The sequence below is a fragment of the Acanthaster planci genome, linkage group LG04, assembly GCF_054643075.1.
Source record: "Acanthaster planci isolate LZ-2023a linkage group LG04, COTS_SCS, whole genome shotgun sequence".
Lineage (NCBI taxonomy): Eukaryota > Metazoa > Echinodermata > Asteroidea > Valvatida > Acanthasteridae > Acanthaster > Acanthaster planci.
In genome coordinates this window covers 4371648-4394398 of record NC_141780.1, presented here as the reverse complement: position 1 = coordinate 4394398, position 22751 = coordinate 4371648, and the positions used below count along the sequence as shown (strand labels likewise).

Here is a 22751-nt window from a genome sequence, read left to right as displayed (position 1 = left end):
GAATAAAAATGAGTAAATTCTACAGAAGTCAGCCAAAAGCATAAAGCATTTGCTACTATTTGTACAAGCAAATGCTGCACAGTAAAAGAAACATTTTATTTATACAAATTCAGGCAATTGCTTATTCTTAATGCTTTGACTTCTCAATAAATGTATTGCCTGTTTGCATGAACTTCATAGCATTTGCTAGTTTTTATTCATAGGACCCATTAGGAGAGTACCCCTCATGAAGAATATCTGTGATTTTACAAACTTTCATGGCAACCATTTTCCAGCTGGAATAGTGATATTATTCAAAACCAAAACAGTCTTCATTCCTGCAATTTCAATGAAATTTTCCACAAAGTGAGTAACATTAGTGTCTAAGTCTTTTTTTCTGGATGAAAAGCTGATTATTTATTGAGTTTTATAACCAGATTGCCCCCGTCCCATTCTTTATGTTGGTACGTTTTGGGGATTTGATTTGAAGAGCATACAGCAGGAGCTTAAGACAAAAGATGAAATGGATTACCATAACATTTGATGAAAAACACTTTGATACATTCATACAATCACCATATAGCTAGCAATATCAGCTGATGGGTTCACCTACAAACTTACGGAGGTCAGAGGTTTAAATTCTCCTCAAATCAATTTTCCCTTCCTCAACACAAAACCATTCCAAAGAGAAGTTTCAAAATATTATTCTAAGCATTCCAGAAGCATTTACACAGATCTTCTCCTTGTAGGGGACGATTTCTCACCATCATTACCTCCACCCCCCTGATTCTGTGTGTCACACGCCCCAACCCACAAATTTAATAATTCATAACAATTAGGGGGCACACACGGGCAAATCTGGGCCAAGTACCAGCTGACAAGCTCTCAGCTTTAATAGGAGTGGACAGGGACTGGCTGCGACCCAGTCAGGCCAAGTGGTCTGGTCAGTGCAGTGGGGCCTGAAAGTGCAGGTCAGTGCGGGTCGAACTCTTGACCTCCTATGACTCCTAGCAGGTCAACAAAGCTATCAAAACAGTGGCCCAGCCACTCATTTAATACATGTTTGCATGCAGGATTCCTATAAATTTCACACTCTCATGCACAAACTTACATTCGCAAAGAATCAAAACTAGAAATTGTCATTTTTCCCTTAATCTCTTTGTCAAGAAGGATGTCAATATCGATCAAAAGCCTCAATTTGTGACCAGTAACAACTGAACAAACTGGGCACCTGGCCCAAGTAATGACCCAAAACCAAGTCAATCCATCTTCAAGTAATTCTTGCTTTTTGTCAATGAACCAGAGCTGATTTCCAGCTAGACCAGAGAAGCATTCTGGCCTTGGCCTGGTCTAAGGAGACGAGGATTTAGGTTACCAAGCTAAGTGCCTGTCAGTGCTAAGGAAACCAAGTACAGGTATTGAATTTTCTCCAAGGTTCTCTTCATGACTGGTGGATCTTTTCTTGTCACACTTAGCTATCAAATGCACATTATATTGTTGGTTATACTCTGAAGATCTGCTTTCAAGGTGCAGAGGACACGAAACCGCTCCAAATCAGTTAAGAGTGGAAAGCCCATGCTAGAATGCCAACTTCCCACAGGAATAGTAGAGATCTCAGCAAAGCCTACAAAAGACAGCCAGTGTTTCTTAGCCATGAGTTCATATATATTACGGTCCAGGTGAGTATGTGTGAAATACGCTTAGTCAATTTTCATCAGAATGTGCACAATCCCCTTGCACAAGCAACTCTTAGATGTATGTCTTATCTCTTTCTGTGTGCCAGAGGGGAGGATGTACTTGGGAACAAATCAACAAATGCCTACACTTATGTACATACGTGAATTGTGCAAACTAAGCACAACTCTCTGCACTTTATTTTCAACTTTGTGATTTCTGGAAACCTCCGAAATGGCTCAAAATTCCTCAAAAATTATTCACAGTCTTCGGACAACACTTTTGGTCCTATCTTCCTCAGAACAACTTTTGATCTAGAACTAAGGCTATCACTACCTCAACCAGAAATGTCCATCACTGCAATGTGTTTTGATAAGCAAGAGAGTGAAACAGACATGCCTCAAGTGTTACCCTATTGGTACCCCCAAATACCTGGATTTCTTTTCTAAATGGTTTCGAAAAACCCCTCAATCCAACACTCTGCAGTAATCCAGTGACATCAGTCTTCTCACCTAAGTTTCAAGCATGGTGACTCACTGTAACAAAAAAAGTAATACTAATTCTAGATCAATCTAAATCAAGCCTATAACCTGGACCCAATTTCTGGAGTTACTGAACAGAGAATACTGCACAGCTTTTTTTTTTATTTTGCTGAGCAGATAAATGTGGAGAACCAGTCACACACATTGTACATGCATGACATTTTAGCTTGTGACCCATTTCAGAGTGACAAACATTTTCTTAACTTAACCAAAATCGGTGTTTACTGAATACTGTCAAATTGGCCCAGGGAACTGGACTGGGGCCTTTAATACTCCATCATCCCTTGTCCTACAAGTAAACCCAAAAGAACTGCCCTTCCTCGTGCACTCTTCAAGGAGCTAAATATACATCCAAGGCAACTCTCCCAAGCATCAGTAGGTGAGACTAAAAACCCTGCGGTAAGTCCTTGTGGCACATTTGCTTACAAACAGGCCTGTGGATTGCCCTCTACAGTGTAGTGGACCAAAAAGGGATGTGGCCATCCTTGAAATATAAACCCCCAAGCCTAATGCTGTGCTGATAACAAGATAAACTTGAAAGTTCTTCCTTAGAGTCAACTCTGCAAGTTCCACCCAGAACAATACAAGCACTAGACAGCGAAGCACAGCTTTGCTTTATCGCTTATTTATTTTTAAATTCTATGGTCAGACAGACAGTGGTCACTCAAGAAAACCAGCTGTACTTTTGCTAAACATGCCCACACTGTGTCCGGCTGATTAATTGATCCAGTGCTCCTGTACTTAAACCACTTCCAATCAAGGTTGCTCGTATGCATTTAAACCTCATTTTGATCCTGACCCCTGGGCATTTTAAGCACCCCCCTGATGAATCCTCCCAAATCCTCCAGTCCACTGTGCAGAAACCTATGGCACATACTTCATACATTCATTTGAAGGGTCACCAAGTCTTGTGAAAAACAACAGTGGCTAAGCTCCACCCTTCTCTAGCAGTAAACTGGGGGGGAGGGCACACAAGGGAAGATCCAACAGTGGGGGGAGGGGACGGGGCCATAGCTACTCCACAAAGAAGCCATAAAAAATTTTTGCTTTACCTTCCCGTCCTCATGTAGCCTTCCTCTCAGAAAGGCTATAATAGGTTACATGAAGAAATCCCTCAATTTCTGTTCCCCCCCCCAAAAAAATTGGTTCAGAATCTACCCTTGGGGGTACACAGTAGGTTCCTACGCTTCCCCCCACGCCCACACCCCTCCTTTGACATCTTCAAGTGAGAAAAATTACACAGAAGCTGCAGTTCATTTGTTTCAAGAACTCCCCTGACAAAAAAAGTGCCCATCACCAGATGCACCCCGAGGTTTTAGCCTATGTTATGCCTCTATCTGACTCAATCCAGCCAAAATCCTCCAGGATTCTAATGGATCTGAGAGTGTCGAGGTCATGGACAAGCAACTCAGTCTTAGACCGAGAAATGTTGGCTCACTTAGGGGCTGAAGGACCCCCTTCTCCCCATCTTCCATCTCAACGTCCCTCCCACGCCAGGACTGTCTGATCAAAACCCCAGATCACAAAGTTCACAAATTGGCCTTCCAACCAAAAAACCCCCAACAGTTTTGTTTTGTTTTTTATTAAAGAGACCTTCAGTGACCCCTACCCCCCAACCCTGAAAATTTAAAGAGGCTCTCAATCTTTCTAAGGGGAAATTAATGCCCCCACTCCCCTACCAACCCCCTCCCCTCCCCTATGTCACCCTTGCTTCCATTTCACCTTCACCTCCAGCCCCTCCAAAAAATGCCAACAATTTGTTCAATCGCTATATTTATCACCCTCCTTATTTGAACCCAGAGAGTATATTTGCCACAATGGGAGGGGGGGCCTGCCGGGCGACTTAACTTGAGCGCCCTAAAAAAGAGGTGCTCAAGGAATCAGGCTGGGTCCCTGGTTCCTATGGGGGCCTATTTGGAAGGGGAAAGTCCACTCGTGAATGATGGTTACCAGACTGGGCGATGACAGCTTCAGAGGGGATTGTGGACTGCTGAACATTCACAACGATATTAAGCTTAATTTATGACAGTGCTGTGTGGATATGTTGGAGCAAAGCTCCTGGATAAGGGACTAAAAATCAGCTCAATAAATCATTTTTCCTGCTGTTTCTCCCTTATGCCATGTGCCCTTCAAATTGAATTAGAAGTAGGCATATGGACATGATGGAAGGACAGACTATATTCACTACTCACCAGGGCCAGTTAAGTGAAGTGAAGAACAAGGACATAGGTGCACTGGTTCACAAACAGGTGTAGTAAGGAGTACATACAAGTACTGATACAAGTCCACATTTTACTGCTGTGAATTTTTTTTCTAGTCTAGACTCCCCAGCGGATCACTTACCTACGTAATGAGTCATGTGCAATATGGTCAACAATTCCATACTTCACAGTTGAAAAATTAGCAAAACAGTTCAATTTCATTCTTCAAGTCTTTATCATTTTCATGATAAAAATTTCCAGTGGAAGGGATCCTTGATTACAATTACAGGGAACAACCATGTGAAGCGGGAATAAAACCAGGCAGGGACAAAAAAGGGAAAAGGGTAACACTTTCAGGGCTTCATGGTGTACATCCATCATCTGTCGTGGCCTTGCATCAAACTAGCCTCGTAAAAGAAAAAAAAATTCCTGAATAAGATTAAGTTGCCCGAGCCCCTCCAAAGATCCCCACTGCATGACCTAAAAGCCCTTTTTTGAGTATAGTAGGGATGGGGGGGAGGGGGAGGGGGAGGAGTACGTGCGTATCTAATTAGGGTTGGAGAGGTGTGTCAACAGAGCAAGGGGCAGGGGTCCGTTGGGTTGACGTATGGCTGCCTTACCGCTACGTGACTGGGACATGATTTAAACCCCTGCCCTCCTTCTCAACGGTTCACGGGAACAAAATGAATTGCACGGTACAACATGGGAAAACCACCACATGTTGGGGTACTTTTTCTCCATCATGAACTGGCCGCGCAGTGAACTACATGTACATCTCAACTCCAGCGGTCGTAGGAGAGCTGCCACCAAAATTGACGGTAGAATTACTGCAATTGCTGCAACAAAACTTCACAGTGTTGCAGAGCCCAATATCTCACATTTTAAGCTTATATATCCCAAGCAAAAAGGAGGTCGAGAACCATTTACAGGCAATCGAGTACCGAAGTGAATACATCACACACAATGAGTGTGTAAAAGGCATTAGCGCGAGAACCAGCGCGTGAACCAAAACCCTGTGAATTTGGCCTAATACAGTTATCTGTCCATTTTGAGTAATCACTGTGCCCATAATATCACTGGCCAACGAGAAATCTTCCGTTGCACTTTGTACGTTTTGATCTGTTGCACCGACGAGACAAAGCGTGAAGGAAGTGGACTCTCCAAATGACACACAGTATCCCTACAAGCAAGCCAGGGGCAATGGATTCTTATCCCTCAGACCAACACAAAACAAAGGAGACATACCTCATCCTTGAGGAGTTGTACCAGGGCGTCCTTCTCCTTCTTCAGCCCCTTAAGTTCCTCACAGGCCTTGGGGTTCTTCCGGTTGAGCTCCAGGAGGGCTATGTGGGCATCTTTCTCCCCAATAGCTGCGGTTATTGCTTCTTGTCTGTAAAAGGAAAGAGGAAATGATGGTTAAACACTGCATTTTATTCTGCTGAACTGGTGAGCAGATTCCAATCGAAGAAGGAGCAGTTCTTGGCTTCACGTTTACCACCAAGGACCTGATTTTCAAAAATTTTGCTGGATTTATCCTAAAGACGTTCAAGGAACTTATAAAATAAGTTTTAAACAATTAAAAACAACGGTTGTGTCTGCTTTTTGATTCTAATAAGCTTTAATCTAATCAGGATTCATGAAACCAAAAACATGCTATAAACCTGTCGCTCAATGACATGGCTCCAGGTTCCAATTCTGTCAAGACCCTAAGTTTGCAGCTGTTTTTCCCTCAATGCAAGAGCAATGCACCTGTAAATTCTATTGACATGTATAGTACAATGTACTTAATGTGCTTCGCTTCGATTTCTGGGGAGAAAGACTATATTTAATGGCAGAGCTTCAAGACTTGTGTCTTTTCTTAAAATAGCTTGACCTCGCACTGGTACCCAGCACAGAGCTAACATTCACAACGAGAAGTTAGACGTGACCAAAGATGCTTATGTCACATGGACATATATTTGCTGGCATGCTGTGCTCTATTCCTGACCCTTGCTCACCAAATACATGTACTGATGTTGAGAGTTGAAGTTTTTCATTGTGAAAGTGGCAAGCAAAGTTGATGGCTTTGCGGCAGCACCATGTGAAAAATCTCTTTTGTGAGTATGTGTGGTTCTGATAAGAAGCGGAGGGTACTCAACGTTTTTAACGGTATGCTCCGTCTGTCGTCGGGAGACAGTCTTGTAACCTCTGCCCAAATACTGACGTGTCAATGTACACCAGAGTTGTTGCTTAACAGATTTGAGACTGTTCAACATTTGGGTAAAATGCTGATTTGGGGGGGGGGTCAAACACAGAGCAACATTTCCTTTAAGAACATCGGAGACCACCTAGCTGACAAATGCCAGATCACCATTCAAACATTAAAATGAACGAATAAACAAACAGCCGACCAACAAGCACCAATGCATGCAGCACAGGAAACATGTATGTCAGATATATGCATGTGAAGACCACACGCAGCTTCAACATTTAAGACAGCCGAAAATTCATCCAAATTACCCTCTGAAAACAATAATTTGTAATTTACGATCACGCCAACCTTTCACTTTTGAAAACACTTTCTTTGTTAGTGTTCCAATTCACAGACTGGATGATTATAAACACTTCTTGGAAGTGGTTTTGATGGCACTGGCTTTCCTTTTATGTGCTCACTCTACCGCAAGCTCGATTACACCAGTGGGACGCTGCAGAAATGTTTGCTTGAAGCACGGACCCTTGAGTAGAGGGTCCATGCTTGAATGCAAGATTTTGCTATGTTTCTACCTTAACTTTTATGTCCCGCCAGTGCTCAGTGGTCATTTTTCTGAGTGCACACTGACCAATTTCTTATGCCCACAACTGCAACGGCTCTTGGGTCAAAGACCTGGGTCATTTCTGTATTCTTACGTTAACACTGCCTTGCAATGCAGCGCACGGTCCCACGATGCAATGCGCTGCCCCACGTAATGCAATGCGTGGTCCAATAATACAGTGCAGGTCCCACAATGCAAGGCACACTCCCAGAATGCAATGAATGGTCCCAAACTGAACTTACTGTCCTGATAAAATGCAAGGTCGCACGATGCAATGCAGTCTCAAAATGTACTGAACAAATCTATGTGCAGAGTGTAAGTTGCACGCTCCCCAAATGTGGTGTATGGCCCCCACAATGGACTACTTTGATATTTCTATCATCACTATTATGAACATACAATTATAAGCATATATACCGATTATTGCATGTATGTTTAAAATTCCAATAATGTAAACTAACATAGACCATCACACATCACAACACTTCCACAATAATTTTTTCCATTCCCCCTTCCCCTCCAATGTAAAATCTCACATCTATGTGTTTACATCCTCCAGCAAGCACTTTCCGTCTGCACCTGCTGGCTCAACATACTGAAGACCTGCCACTGGCTGCTAGACACAGTAAAGTACCTTGGCCCCCCTGCTTAAGACTCCCCCACCCTCCGGGGCCATGTATCAGGCTTGGCACGATTCTCACCGTCGTCGTCTGTTGGCTAGTCTGAAGCTGCTTACTACACCTGCTGCTGTCACCTGAAACCCTGCTCAGCTTGTCAAAACAACAGATGTCTGATTACACCCCCCCCAAAAAAAAATAGTCTGAATTCAATATTTCCGGTCTAAGCTACGGTGAAAAGATTGCTCTGTATGGTCCTGCTTATTAAGTTTAAGTGTCTGTGGTTAATAAGCCACATTATTTTTATGAATTGGAGTGTTCACAGATTTTAAACTTGTGCAGTGTAGTGTTACAAAACTTGGGTGGCTTGTTGGAAACTAGGTCACGATGTTTCAGGATAAGTGAAGTCCACCGACTCATTTTTGAGTACTGGGTGAACTCGAGGGAAGCTGTTTATTTTTTTGAGGAGGGTGGAGGGGGGGCAAGCGGAAATGCATATTGATCTAATTTTCGACACCACTTAGCTGAGGAAGGGAATGGCCAGTTGGGTTCAAGTTTCTCCTGCGATGTACTGTATCAGGTGTGAAACTGCAGGGTAATCACAGTATTACATGCGGGAAGGACACACTGAAAACACTAGTGCCCAACACAGCGCCCATTTCATGAACTCTTTACAAGTTACAAAAGAACATGGTTTGCAGTGTCTAAAAATCTTTATGGATGTCACTTTTACATGGAACAGAATGTGCCACTGTGTGGCAACTAGAATGACACTTCCAAGAGGCACTGAGTTCTTTTTCCTTCTTTTTTTTGAGGGGAGATGAAAAATTGCAGAAATCATATACTTTGGATACTGTCTAGCTAATGAGCCAAATCCTCTTCATCTCACTGGCTCTGTAATTGAAAGGAACTACTCAGTCTGACCCCAATTTATCTTTACGAACTGACAGGCTGAAAAATACCTAGCACTGTGGCAAAATTGATATATGACAGGGATTAGATCTGGCTCGAGCAGCCCACCGAGGAGAAAAAAATACCAAACCGTCCATCAATCAGAGAACGGGGAGGGATGTGGACTGCACTTCAGAGGTTGGGAGGATTTGGAGGTAAGACCTGTGGTCTTCTCCTCCCTGCTCAGACAAAAATATCAATCACTCAGACTGACAGCTCGGAACCACTCTGATTGGCAGCCAGATACGTACCTTGGGTGCTCTCCCCTGGAGTTAAAATGGTTCCCCAGAGGCAGGTTTTAGTTAGTAGGGGAGAGTTAGTTGAGGACACAGGTGATTTTTCGGGGGGGGGGTACATCTACTATGTATCTCAGGCTTTAGTTGACAAAAGTAATTAATGGGATAGGATTAGCAAGGGATTTAACCAATATATCCATACTTCATCTTACAAAGCCAACTTCAGTATCAGTTACAGATCTTCTCAGACTGATTTTCACGGTAAATAGTAGAGCTGTGCTGAATATCCACATATCTGATAGATTACCAAATATTTGTTTTTTTCCGAATTCCAATTTTCAACTTCATAAAAAATAAAGGAGAATTTTCTTTTTTAAATGATAAAAATTGCACTTTGAAGGCTTATTTCAAGCAGATTCCTTACACTTAAAGGCAGCTGATATCCCAACAGTCCAATATAGAATCCATCCTAGAGTATGGAACTTGAACAGAATTGAAGGTTGAATATTCGAATAGGGAAACATTCGATTCGAATCAGCCCCAGTGAATGGTAGAAAAGTGGAAACCTAAAGAAGGGCATCATCAGCAAACTTAGGACAATTCTTTTGTTGGCATCAAACTAACACTGGAAGGATTCCAAGGCTGGCCTTCTAGGTCTTATCACAGAAGGAATGTTCAGGTGGGAAAAACTCTATTAACTACACCAACTGCATTGCATTCTAGAAATAAACTTTGAGGAGATGGTGATTTAGGATATATCGCTGTTCCATCAAATGGTTAGCAACAATTTTTGAAAACCACTCTGTAAATTTACGTTGCATTTTTTAACCCTCTCGGAGCAGCACAAACGGAAAGAGACCTTTAAGATGCATCCACAGAGAATGACGGGCAAATGCTTTTTGCCTTTTCCCCCTTACGCAGCCGACTGGTATGCGGAGGATAGAGTGTGAGAAGAAAGGAAACACACTAAGCTTCTGCAGACTTTTGCCATGAATCATGAGAACTAGCCGAGGACCCCCAAACAATGTGCCTCGCAGGGGTCGTAAAGGGATTTCGGCAAAGGAAAATACATGTGCATAAATGTCAAAATTGAGTCATAATGTGTTCCACTGCTCTTCACTGAACCTTCTGAGATTGGAAAGCCTTCTCAGTACGTGGGCAAATAGGTTAAAGATGAAGAACGGTGGGACTGCAAAAAACAAACTTGGATATGATTAAGTTGTCAATGTTCAACTGTTCTGACTAGTTTGGAGAATCAGTAAATTTCTAACAAGACTGGGGGGGGACGAGTGGAAAACGGACTCATAACTCGTAATCTTTTGTGACTCAGATCAGCTAATGCTTGCAAATATACACAGAACGCAGGTGGGAATTTTTTCAAAAGCTTGATACGGTTTGAAATGGACAAGAATAACATTTCATCCAGTTTGCAAATCAAATGAATGCATTACTGAGTTAACTCCTTAGCTTTTGGCAGTATTTGACAACCGCCAGAACGACATTTCTGCTTATAAGAGTCGTGTTCTGCTTCAGCATAAATCGAATCTGACCAGGCCAGCTGGAGCAGCTTGTTCCTAACAGAAATGTGACTGGATGACACTGCGGTGGAAGCCAAAATACTGACCAATCAGCCTCTCCGACACTAAATTTGTTACTATTTTCACAGAGTCTTATGATTAGTGTGACTGTGATTGAGTTTGAAATGTGCAGGTTGCTCATTATCAAATAAAGGTGTTAACTGGAGACTAGTATAACTTCAGCCACATGCCTGTGGCAAGCCGAGACACATTTCAGAGGTCGGCATGAACATAATACAAAAGTATTTCCCTTCCAGGGGAACTTGATCAAAATCAAAGCCTACACACTAATCTCTGTTGATCTTTCGTGCCAGAATTAATCCCGCAATTAACCTTTTTTATCTACCGACTTCCAAATTACATTATTTTTTAAAGTTAACAGATGCTTAAATATAGACATGCTTCAGGCTAAGTCTCAATGGAATCAAGTCAACTCGGACCCAATACCATCTCGGACACAAGCCAACTCAGACCCATGCCAACTCGGACTCCAACCAACTTGGACCCATGCCAACTCACACCCATGCCAACTTGCATCCATGCCAACTCAGACCCCAAACCAACTTGACCAATGCCAACTCACATCCATGCCAACTCGCATCCATGCCAACTCGCACCCAAGCCAACTCGCATCCATGCCATCTCGGACCCAATACCAATTCGGACACATGCCAACTCGACCCAAAACCAACTTGGACCCATTCCAACTTTCACCCGCACCCAAACATACTTGGACCCCAACGAGACCTAATAAAAAAAAATTTAACAGGACTTAATAAACCAAAAGAAGACATTACACTGAATCCAACCTAACAAATCATTACCACATGTAGTCTTCATCACAGATGTTGTCATGCTGGCTACATAATCCTGAAAGGCTACACATCTGGGTCTGACACGTAACTGGTCTATCATTAACATCAAAGTGAGTTAAGTTATGACTAATGGACAGTGACAGACTTCCCGTGTGTACCAAGGAAGCTACTCAGCCTAATACTATGCACACAGAGCTATTTACTTTGCATGAGCAGTGAGCAGGACCAAGAGAGGGTACCAGCACCATTTTCCCAGAAATGGAGGCTACTTTGGTGGGAACAACACTTCGCTGGTTCGCAAATGACTATGAAATCCGCACATTAAGGTCGCGTCGCTTCCCACAAAATGAACACTCCCTACCAAATGGCTCTTTTCAAGTGATGAGGGCATGCTTCTGTTCAACGCAGATCTTACCTGGTCGTAATTTGTTTTGCCACTGTGGATGTTTGGTCATGGTATTTTCCACAGACTGTAAAGTATGGAACACAATTCTGAAATGAACTGAAGTCAGAGCATTTTTGTTTAAACCTCTACATTACGTGCCAGCAAAGGGAAGTATCTGACAGAATTGCCTAACAGACACACAAGTAAGTTACAGGGACTTTGATAAACGAACCCTTTTATCGCATGACAGATACAAAAGTGGTGTAACTACAGGGGGCATGGGTGACACACGGCCCTCCCTAGGTGGAGGTATGTGCTTCCCTCCAACCCCCGTTTTCCGTTCCCTTCCCCCTCCCATTTGAAATGTTGAACACATTTTGTGTACTTCACCAACTTTCAGTGCTCCAATAAAAAATGTGTGCATCCTTCTTAGAAGTTTCACCCTGGCTTTACCACTGAGCCATGAGCAAGGAATTATGACTTCGGATGACTGGGTTCCAACTTTCTCAGAGATTCTCCACATTTGGGTGACTATCAATGAAATGGTTGGAGGCCACAGGCCAAGATTTCAGAGAACTGTCATACAGAGACCAGTGAAAAGCAGAATTCCACACAAATGGGGACCAGCTAAAATCAGACACATCATCATAGGTTTTGGCAGGTAATTTCTGTTTGCTCAGTCAAACTTTTGTTGATGAATTTAAAGCCACAAAATTTGCTCCTGGTGATAAAGCAATGGACAGCAGTTCAAAGTCTGAAGTCCTAGTCTCCTTCCTCAAAGTTACTGCCAAAACAAAATCATGCATAGTGCTGACACACCTTGCTGCAGCAGCAAGCAATAGCCTGGCTTTGATTTATGAAGAGCCAAGAAGATATAGACGTGACGGTGTTAATCAAACTGACAAGCAGATCAGCTTCTGAACTCTGGTTTTGCATCAACTTTTCAAGGATTATTCGAAATTCCACTGAGCAGGTCTGTCTTCCAAACAGACCGATCTCAGAGGAATTTGTAAGACATTGCATTGTTGGGACACAACCACCCATCCCATTCAAACTGCAACTGGTATTTTCAGCTTATTCTGATCAAAGGGTATGCTAACTTACAAGTCTTCACCAAATGAGGCCGCCATTTACAACATCTGGTCTCTCTTTTGTTTCTTATTCCCTCCATTATAGAAGTAAAATGAGGAGCTGGTTGAAGGTATTGAACAGGAAAGAGCTCAAGGTTTGGAAATTTGGGGCGCTCTCTCTGCAGCAAGAACAATTTCTAAGTCATATTTTATCCCATATCTTCAATACATGTACTTCTGAGTTAACTCGTAAGACACCCATGCTTCAACACGTGACTAACTAGATTTAAAAGTTTGCTCCAAGGTCAAACCTTGACAACTTTGTTCAGTTTTCAAACATCGTCTGACTGACTTTGCAACTGCTCCTGAAGTCTTATCAGAATTGACCAATGGCATGACAACTTCCCATTTCGTTGACATGCATATCATCCGCCCTGGCTCCCATGGGAAGGCTCACATGTAAACAAAGCGTGATGTCATCATTATGTCCAAGGTTTATCCACCTCAAGGTTAAAGCGCACCCTCACAGGCAAAGAAGAGACAGGCTGCTTGGAAGTTGTTCAGCCGGGCTCATTCACTCGCATGGTGTAGAGTACATTCCACTCAAAATCGGTCACACATGCACGTGAATGTGAGCGTGGGCGCAGTGAGTTCGTACCAAAGAACCCTTGTAGATGTGTAAACATACACCCCCCCTCTTGTAGTCGCTTGGGTGTTGACCAAAAAAAGGCTGTCAATTCAAATGATTCGGACTGGGCTTTATCCGCCCAAAACTCACTTCATTTCCATGGCTTCTTCTAGTGTCTTCCGCCGCTCCGTCTGCAAGGCACTCAGCTTGGCTTCCTTCTCCCGTAGCACGGTGGTGGTGGTGGACAGCTTGTTGCTGGCCGTAGAGAGCTGCTTCTTGACTTGCTCCAGCTCCCTCTTGAGGTTGTCGATCTGAAAGCAGAAGAGGACAAGGGAAATACAAGAACAAGGGTACCTAGCTAGATATCTAATTGCCAGCAGCCCTACTGCTTTGGCCGTCCCGTGGTTGTCAGTCTCTTGGCACCAGATGCCTGCATCAAAAAGCCTTGGTTTATGAACTGCATCTACTTTCAAAGCCTCTGGATCAAATGCAATGGAACATATGAGGAAATCCGAAAAAGCCGGGCTCAAACCTTGACCTGTGTACAAAAAACTGTATTAAAGACACTGTGCTGCCTGTGGGTTCACAAGACGGCACATCATCAGGGTACGGGTGGTAACAGACTTAACCCCTTCTCGACTGGAATTTCTTTCCAAAATGTAAAGACCTATTGCAGCTGGAACTCGGAAACAATTTCTTTAACATGGCAAGGAACCATTGAAAAATGTGAATTTGAGGATTCCGTGATACAGCAAAAGAAAATGTGAATCATAATGCTTGGCCATAACTGAACTGTGTTCAACGTGTTCAGGACTTGTAATCGTCGAGTGTACTGAATGGTGTATTAGTGTGCTCATCCCATTGTGACAAATCAGCGTCATTGCACCCCCGACAGCCTACCTGTCTCTGCAGGTTACTGATGGTCTGCGTCTGTTGGGCTAAGACCATCTCCCTGTCGGCCGTGATACTGACGCTCTCCTTCAGAGCTTCCTCCAGCTCCTCTATCCTCTCATCTCTCTGCCTGACAAAGGTCTGTGAGGAAAGCAGTTCCATCACATGAGGTCCAGGAATTTACTTTGATCCTTCACTTGACTGGGTGGATATTTGAGGCCTACCCATGGTTTTTATTCAGAGGCAATGGCACATCAAGCAATGATGAAAAATGATTTTAAGTTCCCTATATTTGCTCCGAGTATTGCCACCTTCGGCAAAATACCACCTTGTAGGTGAGCTGAAAGCAAAGAGCCGATGTCAGAGCCTTTGCCCAGCTATACCCCCCCCCCGTGTACCTGTGGCTATTATTCATGTTCTATCCAATACACAATCAATGGCTCCTCAGGGTTTACTCGGTGTGACCAGCCAGGAACCCTCCCTTTCCGGTTCCTCTAGGAGTCAAGAGTCAAAATCCAAGGTTACTCAACAGTGACTGAGCTACCCATGATGTCTCGGTTATGAACCAAGTTATGAACTGTGATAGTTGGCAGAAACAGTGAGGGTTCTGTTGCTAACAGCAGACCCCTAACGTGACAACATGCTTGGTTTACATACTTTCCTGCAGTAGAAAGGTGGGATATGACCTATAGGAAAGCGCATAAGTAAACCCAGCATGACATCATTATATTTAACGTCTATTAGGGTTACTCAAGCCCAAGACCTAGGCTATCCTCAAGTTTGGTCAGCCTTTTCAAAAGGCCTTTCCCACTGCTATCCATCCCCACAAACTGAGTCTTAAGGTAACTTTTTTTAGTAATTTGACTAAAGTTGTATCAGACAAGGCGAACTAAGCAGTCTGTTTCATATATATCACTCAATTTTGCACCCTGACAAAAAAGACAACATGTGATTGAAAACTGGTGAGGGCTTGTATTGATTGACATCGTGCGAGATTCTTTAAAAGGTTTTCAATCCAAAAGTGACTCTGGCGACTCAGGACTTCTTCTGTGAGGTAGAATCACATAATTCTGACTGCCCCTCTACCTCCCCGTCTTCGGCCCACCTGGAGCTGCTGCGTGTCTGTGCTCAGCTCGCCTTCCCTCCTCCGAGCTTCCTCCAGCAGCTGGGCGTTCTTCCTCTTCTGCAGCTGCTGGTCTCGCTTGACCCCAGTCAGCCTCTTGGTGGCGTCCTTCAGCTGACTGCGGGATGCAACCACGGAACGAGAAGAAATTTTACACTGAACACCTGCAAAAGTGGACTGTCCTGGGGGAAGGATGCTTGGGATATTCGATTTCTTGGTCTGTCCCCCGCCCCTTCTTCTGTCTTTTGCTCCATAATAATGAGCGGGATCCCATTTTCTTGTCCCCCTAAAAAACAATTTTTTTTTTTTTTGCAGAACAGATTTGTTCGGTGTAAATACCATATCAATTCTGTGAATAGAAACTTGCCAATTTTAGTGTCCATATTTTTTAATGTTTCATTGAATGTGGTCAGATAGCTTTTTCAGGAAACTTTCCAGGGTGTTAAATGTGAGCATAACATTACATACGTATATGGATTACAAATGATGCTGTTCCTACCATGATTTTTAAGACTACTAGTTTGAGGCATACCAAATGAGATGAACTATGTGTGACAACGAAATGCAAATGAACAAAAAATTATGTGCTTCTACATACAAAACCATAACAAGACAAAACAAAAATGAAAGTATGGTGGAAATAAAATTACGACTCCATGTTCATGCATTCTAAGGCAAATCACATCGTCGGGTTCCCCACGAAGTGATGGATAGGATTGTTTTGGTGCACCACGAAGTGACGTACCATCCATAGACTTTACACACATGATACGTCACTTCGTAGTGCGGCAACTATCCACGATACGTCACTTCGTAGTGCGGCAACTATCCACGATACGTCACTTCGTGGTGCAGCAACTATCCACGATGTCACTTCGTGGTGAAACCAACGACATGTTCATAGAAATATCCCATGTTCAACAAGGGCTATCATTTATATAACGGGTTTTGCCCTTACCCAACATATATATTAATAAACACTGTATGCTCAGTGCTTGTCTGAGAGCTTGCGAAAAAAAGTCACAAGCTTACTCGGGTGGGACTCGAACCCACAACCTCCTGCTTACTAGTGCAGACGTCTTAACCAATCGACCACCGAGCTTGCCGGGGTCAGCTGGCCGGTCCAAGTCAGGTGAAGCAGCGGGTACCGCTAACAATTTCAAGATGTATTTTTTTTTGCGTTGGGGAGATGTTAATTTATATAACAGGTTTTGCCGGTTATATAAATTAATTATGGGGAGATGTTAAATAAATTAACATCTCCCAACGCACACACACAAAAAAAAATACATCTTGAAAAAAGGGCTCACATGCGTAATATTATATTTCTACAGTCTTACCCTCACAGGAATTTCTTATGCACGGAATTCATTCTCAAGTCACAATTAATCCAACTCAAAAAAGTACCACAACATCTCCAACAGGCTCTGTGCCCCGATGCATGCGCAACAACAGCATGTTACCTAACGTTATGAATGAACAACTGCCACGACAACAAACAGGGGTGACAACTCCACAAATTTTTCCAAATCTGAAAACAGAATATAGATATGAATGCACTACGATACAAGTGACAGAAACCAGGGAAACAGTGGCACAAGCACACTGCGTACAATATGAACAAACCAAAAAACCTTCTATTTTGAAACAGATAACCTTGAGTTAACGACATGGATTGACAAACTGATTCCAGGCAAAGAAAACAAAAAAACTCACCCCGGACAATGCTTCCTGATTATACTACATTATGAGTTAGGTATAAAAGGTTACAGGTTAATTTGATGAGAACACTCGTAACAACATGTTAAAAATCACTTCACTGCATGCCATACAAAAATACAATGCTTTCCCTAAAAAAAGAGGTTTCCATTTTGTTGACCCAAACACTTGAAGACAGGAGTGTCTTCCACAGGCCGTACGTGTCTCACAGACCAATAGAACACCCTCGGATATCTGATTGCAGTCTGTACACCATGGGACAACAAAGGTATGACTATGACGACGTGACAGCTACTGCTCTGCATCAGCAGCCTATTGTCGCAGCAACAACTGGTTTCCCTAAATGTCCTCACCTCAGGGAACACTGGCAGGGGAGTCTAACTGATTTTTTATTATTCTTGAGAATCCAGGTACCGGTACATGTATATGCAATTCCAGCTCTGGCTATGATGACCACAGGGGTAAGCTTTCAAGCACCGAACAGATTAATGCTATAGAAGTCAATTTCTTTTATGCCATCTGCTAACTTCTTGTGACCCATAATTTGATCTTAAGCTCCGTAGATCAAAGCCTTACGTCCTTCCTTCATTACACATGGCATCACCCATGGTTTCAAAAGTTCTTTAAGGCACCATGAAGGATGGTTCCAAGTTCTGAAAATGTTCAGTGACAGGTAAGCAAGGGTATACGGTTCACAGTATCTAAGACAATCAGAGATGTTATCTCCTTCCTTCCTGAACAGCTGTTCATCTTCTGAACAGTACTAAAAGACCTTAACCTTGAAAAAAGCTCTATTAGTAAGAAAGAGGCTTTAAAGACAGATCAATGCCTTCTCTTGCCTTCATTGTCAGCTCTCTCTTCCTCTGAATGGAACTCTATCGATGAAGTAGTCTGAATTTTGAAACTGATCTATCAGTACTGTTTAACCACATTCACACCTTTCTGAGCACAAAACTCTAACCACTGCAGGAACGTTCTGACCTTTGGACTTGCTCCATTAGTATCTATCAAGGACCAAGACTGATCCAAGCTCCCAACAGTCCTTTGCTAAGCAGCTTACAAACCTTAGCTCCCCAACCACCTGAACAAGGAGGATAATCTGGATTTTACAACTGGTCCACTGGTATTCACAGAGGACTAGGATCAATCCAAGCTCCCACCTCTCCTTTCCCGTACCTTTCAAGCTCCGTCACTCTCTTGTCCTTGTCGTTCTTCTCCCCTTCCATCTCCTTCATGATCTCCAGGAGGCGGTCCACCTCGCTCTGCGTCTTGGCCGTCTCGTCTTTGTGCCTCGCCGTGGCTTCCTCCAGGGCCTTGGCTGCCCTCTTCTCCTCCTCTTCTTTGTCCTCTCGCAGCTGAAAAACAAGAAGATGATGCACATCTTGAAAAAAAAAAGGATCATTGTGATGTCCAAAGTCTCTTCACGTATGTTCTTTAAAATAGCCAATAGCTTGTCGTGCCCTTGTGCAGAAACAGCATTTTTTCAAAGTACATGCAAGTTGATTTCTGATTTCTAGGATTCTGAAAGGTACACTAATTTGGTGCCTCGAGCCTGTGGCTTTTAACATCCCATCCAAGGGATGGGTACAGGGGGCATTTGCCAGATTGGGTACTGAACTTCAGGAAGTAGACAATAGTGTGGCAGTTAAATGTGTGCTGCCAACATCTCCAGGAGCAACTCCGTATCAACTCATTAATAGTCAGCGGTCTTGTTCTTTCCACTAAGAGTTAACGTACACAAATCACTACTCAAACGTTTTACTTCAGACTTGAAGTCAGACAAATGCTAATGACTTCTAGTACATGATCATGCACAGGATAGCAAGAGCTATGCTAATATTACTTTCTGGGGTTTTTGTGGGATATGTTACAGGCAGGGGAGCTTGACTTCAGCTCTTGGTTGATGGGGAAAAAAATCTACTTCCATTTCAGAATTCTAGACAAGTCTCATGAAAAAAAGTTGTCATTCTCAAATGCTCCAGATGCACTGTTAAATACAAGTTGGGATTTATTGTCTTAACAACACAAGTCAAGGACCTTCAAAACAGTAAATTTGATTACCGCACTGAAACCAATTCGAAAATGTGTCAAAGAAAGGACCGTGGAGGACACGTGTATTTTGTATTAACAATGCAGAAAAAACATCACAATTACTCCTAAGGAAAACCTACTGAATTTAGCATGACCAGACAAGACATGGCATTACCTGCACGCGCTAAGTATCAGGTGGGATAAGAGCTGGGACCACCAGAGGTGGAAACTAGAACGAGACCGATCAATACTTGCCTTCTCTGAAACATTCAGAAGATCAGGTTTTAAACATCAAACTGTTTCACATGTGTGCATGCACTCCGCACGATAATTTCACTTAAGATATCAGTGAATCTCATCCGGCTTTAAAAGGAAAAATCAGAATCCAAATTCTATTTGATATAACAGCCAAAAATCTGACTAAATCACGACACAGAAGGCTCAAGATTTAACAATGTAACTTTCTACTCTCATAACACAAGGGCTGGGAGGTGCTGCAAAGAAAACTAAGTGACACATGTTAGTAGGAGGGTTACTGTTAAGAATGAAGCCAGGGGAATAAGTATTGGGTTGTTTTTTTTAAAAAGGGTTTCTACATAAAGTAGGGTCATTCTACCGTGCACAAGGATTATATCACATGCCTTGGTGTGCGACTAAAAAACGACAATGTCACTTGTGACAAGTTCTCTTTGCTCAAAGTCTGGTTAACCACTCCGGCAAACTACCGGGTATTATCAGACAGTCATTTATATTTGAACAAGGACGCAGCAACCCTGTTCTCTGAAATTTCACCGATCGAACAAGGTGGCTTCACCACTCCGGTTAACTAGAATCAAAGGTAGTCTTCTCGTTATTTGTACAAGTAGGTTCATGAAGAGGGCTTTCTCAAAAAAAAATCAAGGAACAGCCAACAGTAGGTTGTCTATTCAAAGGAAATCTGTGCGTGAATTACAGACTTCTGCGTCTTTTGGGGCACAACATGTAGAAATGACCCAGCACAGTACTCCAGCACAAACCTCTGTTACTCCCTCAATGAATATTAAACCACAGCGGCTGTGCATCTCAGCAACTTTGGAGTTCACCAAAGGTTTGAATTCAGATATCACTTGACTGCATTTCATGTCACAGTCACAGTTTAACCCAATGATTAGAACCTGTTGTAAGATGCATGTAATTCAATAAAACTGTGCTCTGCTCTTGTGCCAAGAATGACTTATGTTGGTCAACAAGGCTTTATTCCGTACGGCCTGAAAAAAAAAATTTAAACTCAAATGAAACAAAAACACTGGGACTGACTCAACCTCCAAATGTTCAGAATGGGAGCGAGCATGACCATGCAGGATGCTGGTGAGAGTATAGGGGGCAACTTACCATGTATATTTTGCGAGTTTTCTGCGCATGCATGAAGATAGAGAATCAAAACTCAAGGGATGAAAGAAAGTGAGCATTAAATGAGTGAGAAAACCGTCAGCATGATAATCATGCTATAGCTGTCTGGCGTTTTCTTGCAAGCATGTCACCCAAAAATCTGGGGTCAATTTAACAGGTTTGTTCAAAGAACATTCAGAATAGGAAGTTCCGAAATGGCAGCGCTCAGACACAAGTCATTAGCCAGTAAGACATAAAAACAAGTTCACAATCAAAAAACCATTTCTAGAATCTAGTCAGGCTCCACGTCAAGCCCAGACTTACTCCACTGCGAGATTCACATGGACTGCTCAGGAGAGCCTGAATTACCTGGCTACAGCTTGAAATTTTCCACTCGCCTATGGAAGCCGATTACTTGCGGCATCATTCACTTCCCTTTGATGTATGTGCCAATTCCAGCTGTAGACAAGTAATTGGGGGTAGCCCTAGTCTGCTCTTTTTAGTCATTAATTTTTTCTGGTGGCTTTTTATTATTTGGGGCTTGGACCCAGACTTGACTACCTCTTGTCAAATGGAAATGAGATTTGATAAGAATAGAGGAAACAAAATCAAACAAAGAAGACCGAGGAAAAGCTGAGAATGTCTCTGCAGTTGAGTCTTTCTTTTGTGTGTCTCAAAGCTCGCTGAAACATTAAGACTATGCTATAGGAATTGAAGCCTTGTCAAACGTGAGTTTTGAATAAGGAGCACGATCATTTGAGCACAATTAAGCAGGAAACGTACAAATATCCTGCAACATAACTCAGCCTCCAGCTCACGCCTGAGTCCTTTTGCAACCTAATAATCGGCATTCTACCCATAATCAAAAGCCTCATACTCAGTAGTACTCAATGCTACTCACGCCATACTGTCAAGCCTCTTAGGCTGAGTCTTAACTGTACCATCTTGCATTTTTAGTATGCTTGTCAGCCTATGAGGAAAAGACTCAACTGCACCAGAGCCATGTATAGAGAGAGTTCCGACAAAAGTACCACCATTGTTGGAGACAAGTATGCCTGGAATGCATGCGTATAGTTAGTATACAACAGCCGCACGCTCTACTGTACATGTAATGAACAGCCATTTTGTTTCCAAAATCTGAAGCTGATGCTACACTCTCTTTACACCGCTCTGAACTGCACAACTCGAGAATGGACTGTGAAAAGTGGGCCTGAAATGTCGTCAAAAAGGAGAAAGTGGATGACAGGAGAGTGAAAGATGATATTTCAGCTCAGAAAATGCAAACCTGTCCCTGACTTGTGCGAACACATGCATAAATGCAAGAAACAAAGGAGCATTCCCGCAGTTACTAGGATGAAGGAAATGGGTTACATAAAAATCAGAGTTTAACTGATTCATCATTTTTAGCTTCAAGTGATCGAGTGGGTTCTGTGTTTCCTGTGGCAATTTCTATAAAGCTTACAGCTCAGCTGTCTAAAATAGCAATGCGAAATTGTAATCTGCACACACAGCACTGGCAGCGTCCTGTAGTGTGATCCATCAAATTTGGACAGTAACTTAATAAGGTTTTTTGGACAGTAGTAAGCTGGACACATTTGCAATGGACAAGTTTGGTGAAGTGATGCAAGAACTTAAAGAGACAACAATGCACAGGCCTGAGGTAGGCCTAATCGAACATGTTCACGCTCTGAAATGAACTTAGAATTTGGAAATACCAAACTGGCTCATTGCAAGGTCTCAAGATCTTAGTTTTGCCGAACAAGCCACAAAGGATAAATTTAACTGGCCCTGAAAAATGCTGCATGTAATCCAAGAGCTCGGTTGACTTTCGGGGACCCCAGGCCACTTTGAGCCCACCTTTCTCAGGTCCGACTCTAGCCTGGCTGTTTCCTCTGTCTTCTGAGCCACAGCCAGCTCCAACGTTGTGATCTTGGAGTCCTTCTTGAGACTTGATGAGGCTAGCGTGGAGGCATGCTCCTTCAAGTCCATTAAACTCGCCTGGTGAGACAAAACATTTGCAGGACTGGAATAATGATGAATTGTTTCTCCATAGATTAAAGGAATGCCTCAATAACTCGCTTCATTCACAGGTTAAAACCCCATCTGCCACAATCCATGTCTATTGACAACTATCTGGTATCTGTCCACAAAG

General features: G+C 42.8%; 1 protein-coding gene across 8 annotated transcripts in view; it reads right to left on the bottom strand.

The window, feature by feature from the left end:
* Positions 1 to 22751, bottom strand: part of LOC110974214 (ELKS/Rab6-interacting/CAST family member 1-like) — an 86627-nt gene that overhangs the window by 37664 nt on the left and 26212 nt on the right. For 5 of the 8 annotated variants that reach the window (XM_087135756.1, XM_087135757.1, XM_087135762.1 and 2 more), the window contains 8 exons: positions 22457 to 22597; positions 20603 to 20623; positions 18377 to 18555; positions 17198 to 17221; positions 15464 to 15599; positions 14368 to 14499; positions 13618 to 13778; positions 5642 to 5786 (listed from right to left, as the gene is read on the bottom strand). In XM_087135756.1, coding sequence (XP_086991882.1) covers positions 5642 to 5786; positions 13618 to 13778; positions 14368 to 14499; positions 15464 to 15599; positions 17198 to 17221; positions 18377 to 18555; positions 20603 to 20623; positions 22457 to 22597 — 939 coding nt within the window. The remainder of the gene's footprint in view (positions 1 to 5641; positions 5787 to 13617; positions 13779 to 14367; positions 14500 to 15463; positions 15600 to 17197; positions 17222 to 18376; positions 18556 to 20602; positions 20624 to 22456; positions 22598 to 22751) is intronic. The other 3 variants (XM_087135759.1, XM_087135758.1, XM_087135760.1) reach the window with 3 other exon arrangements.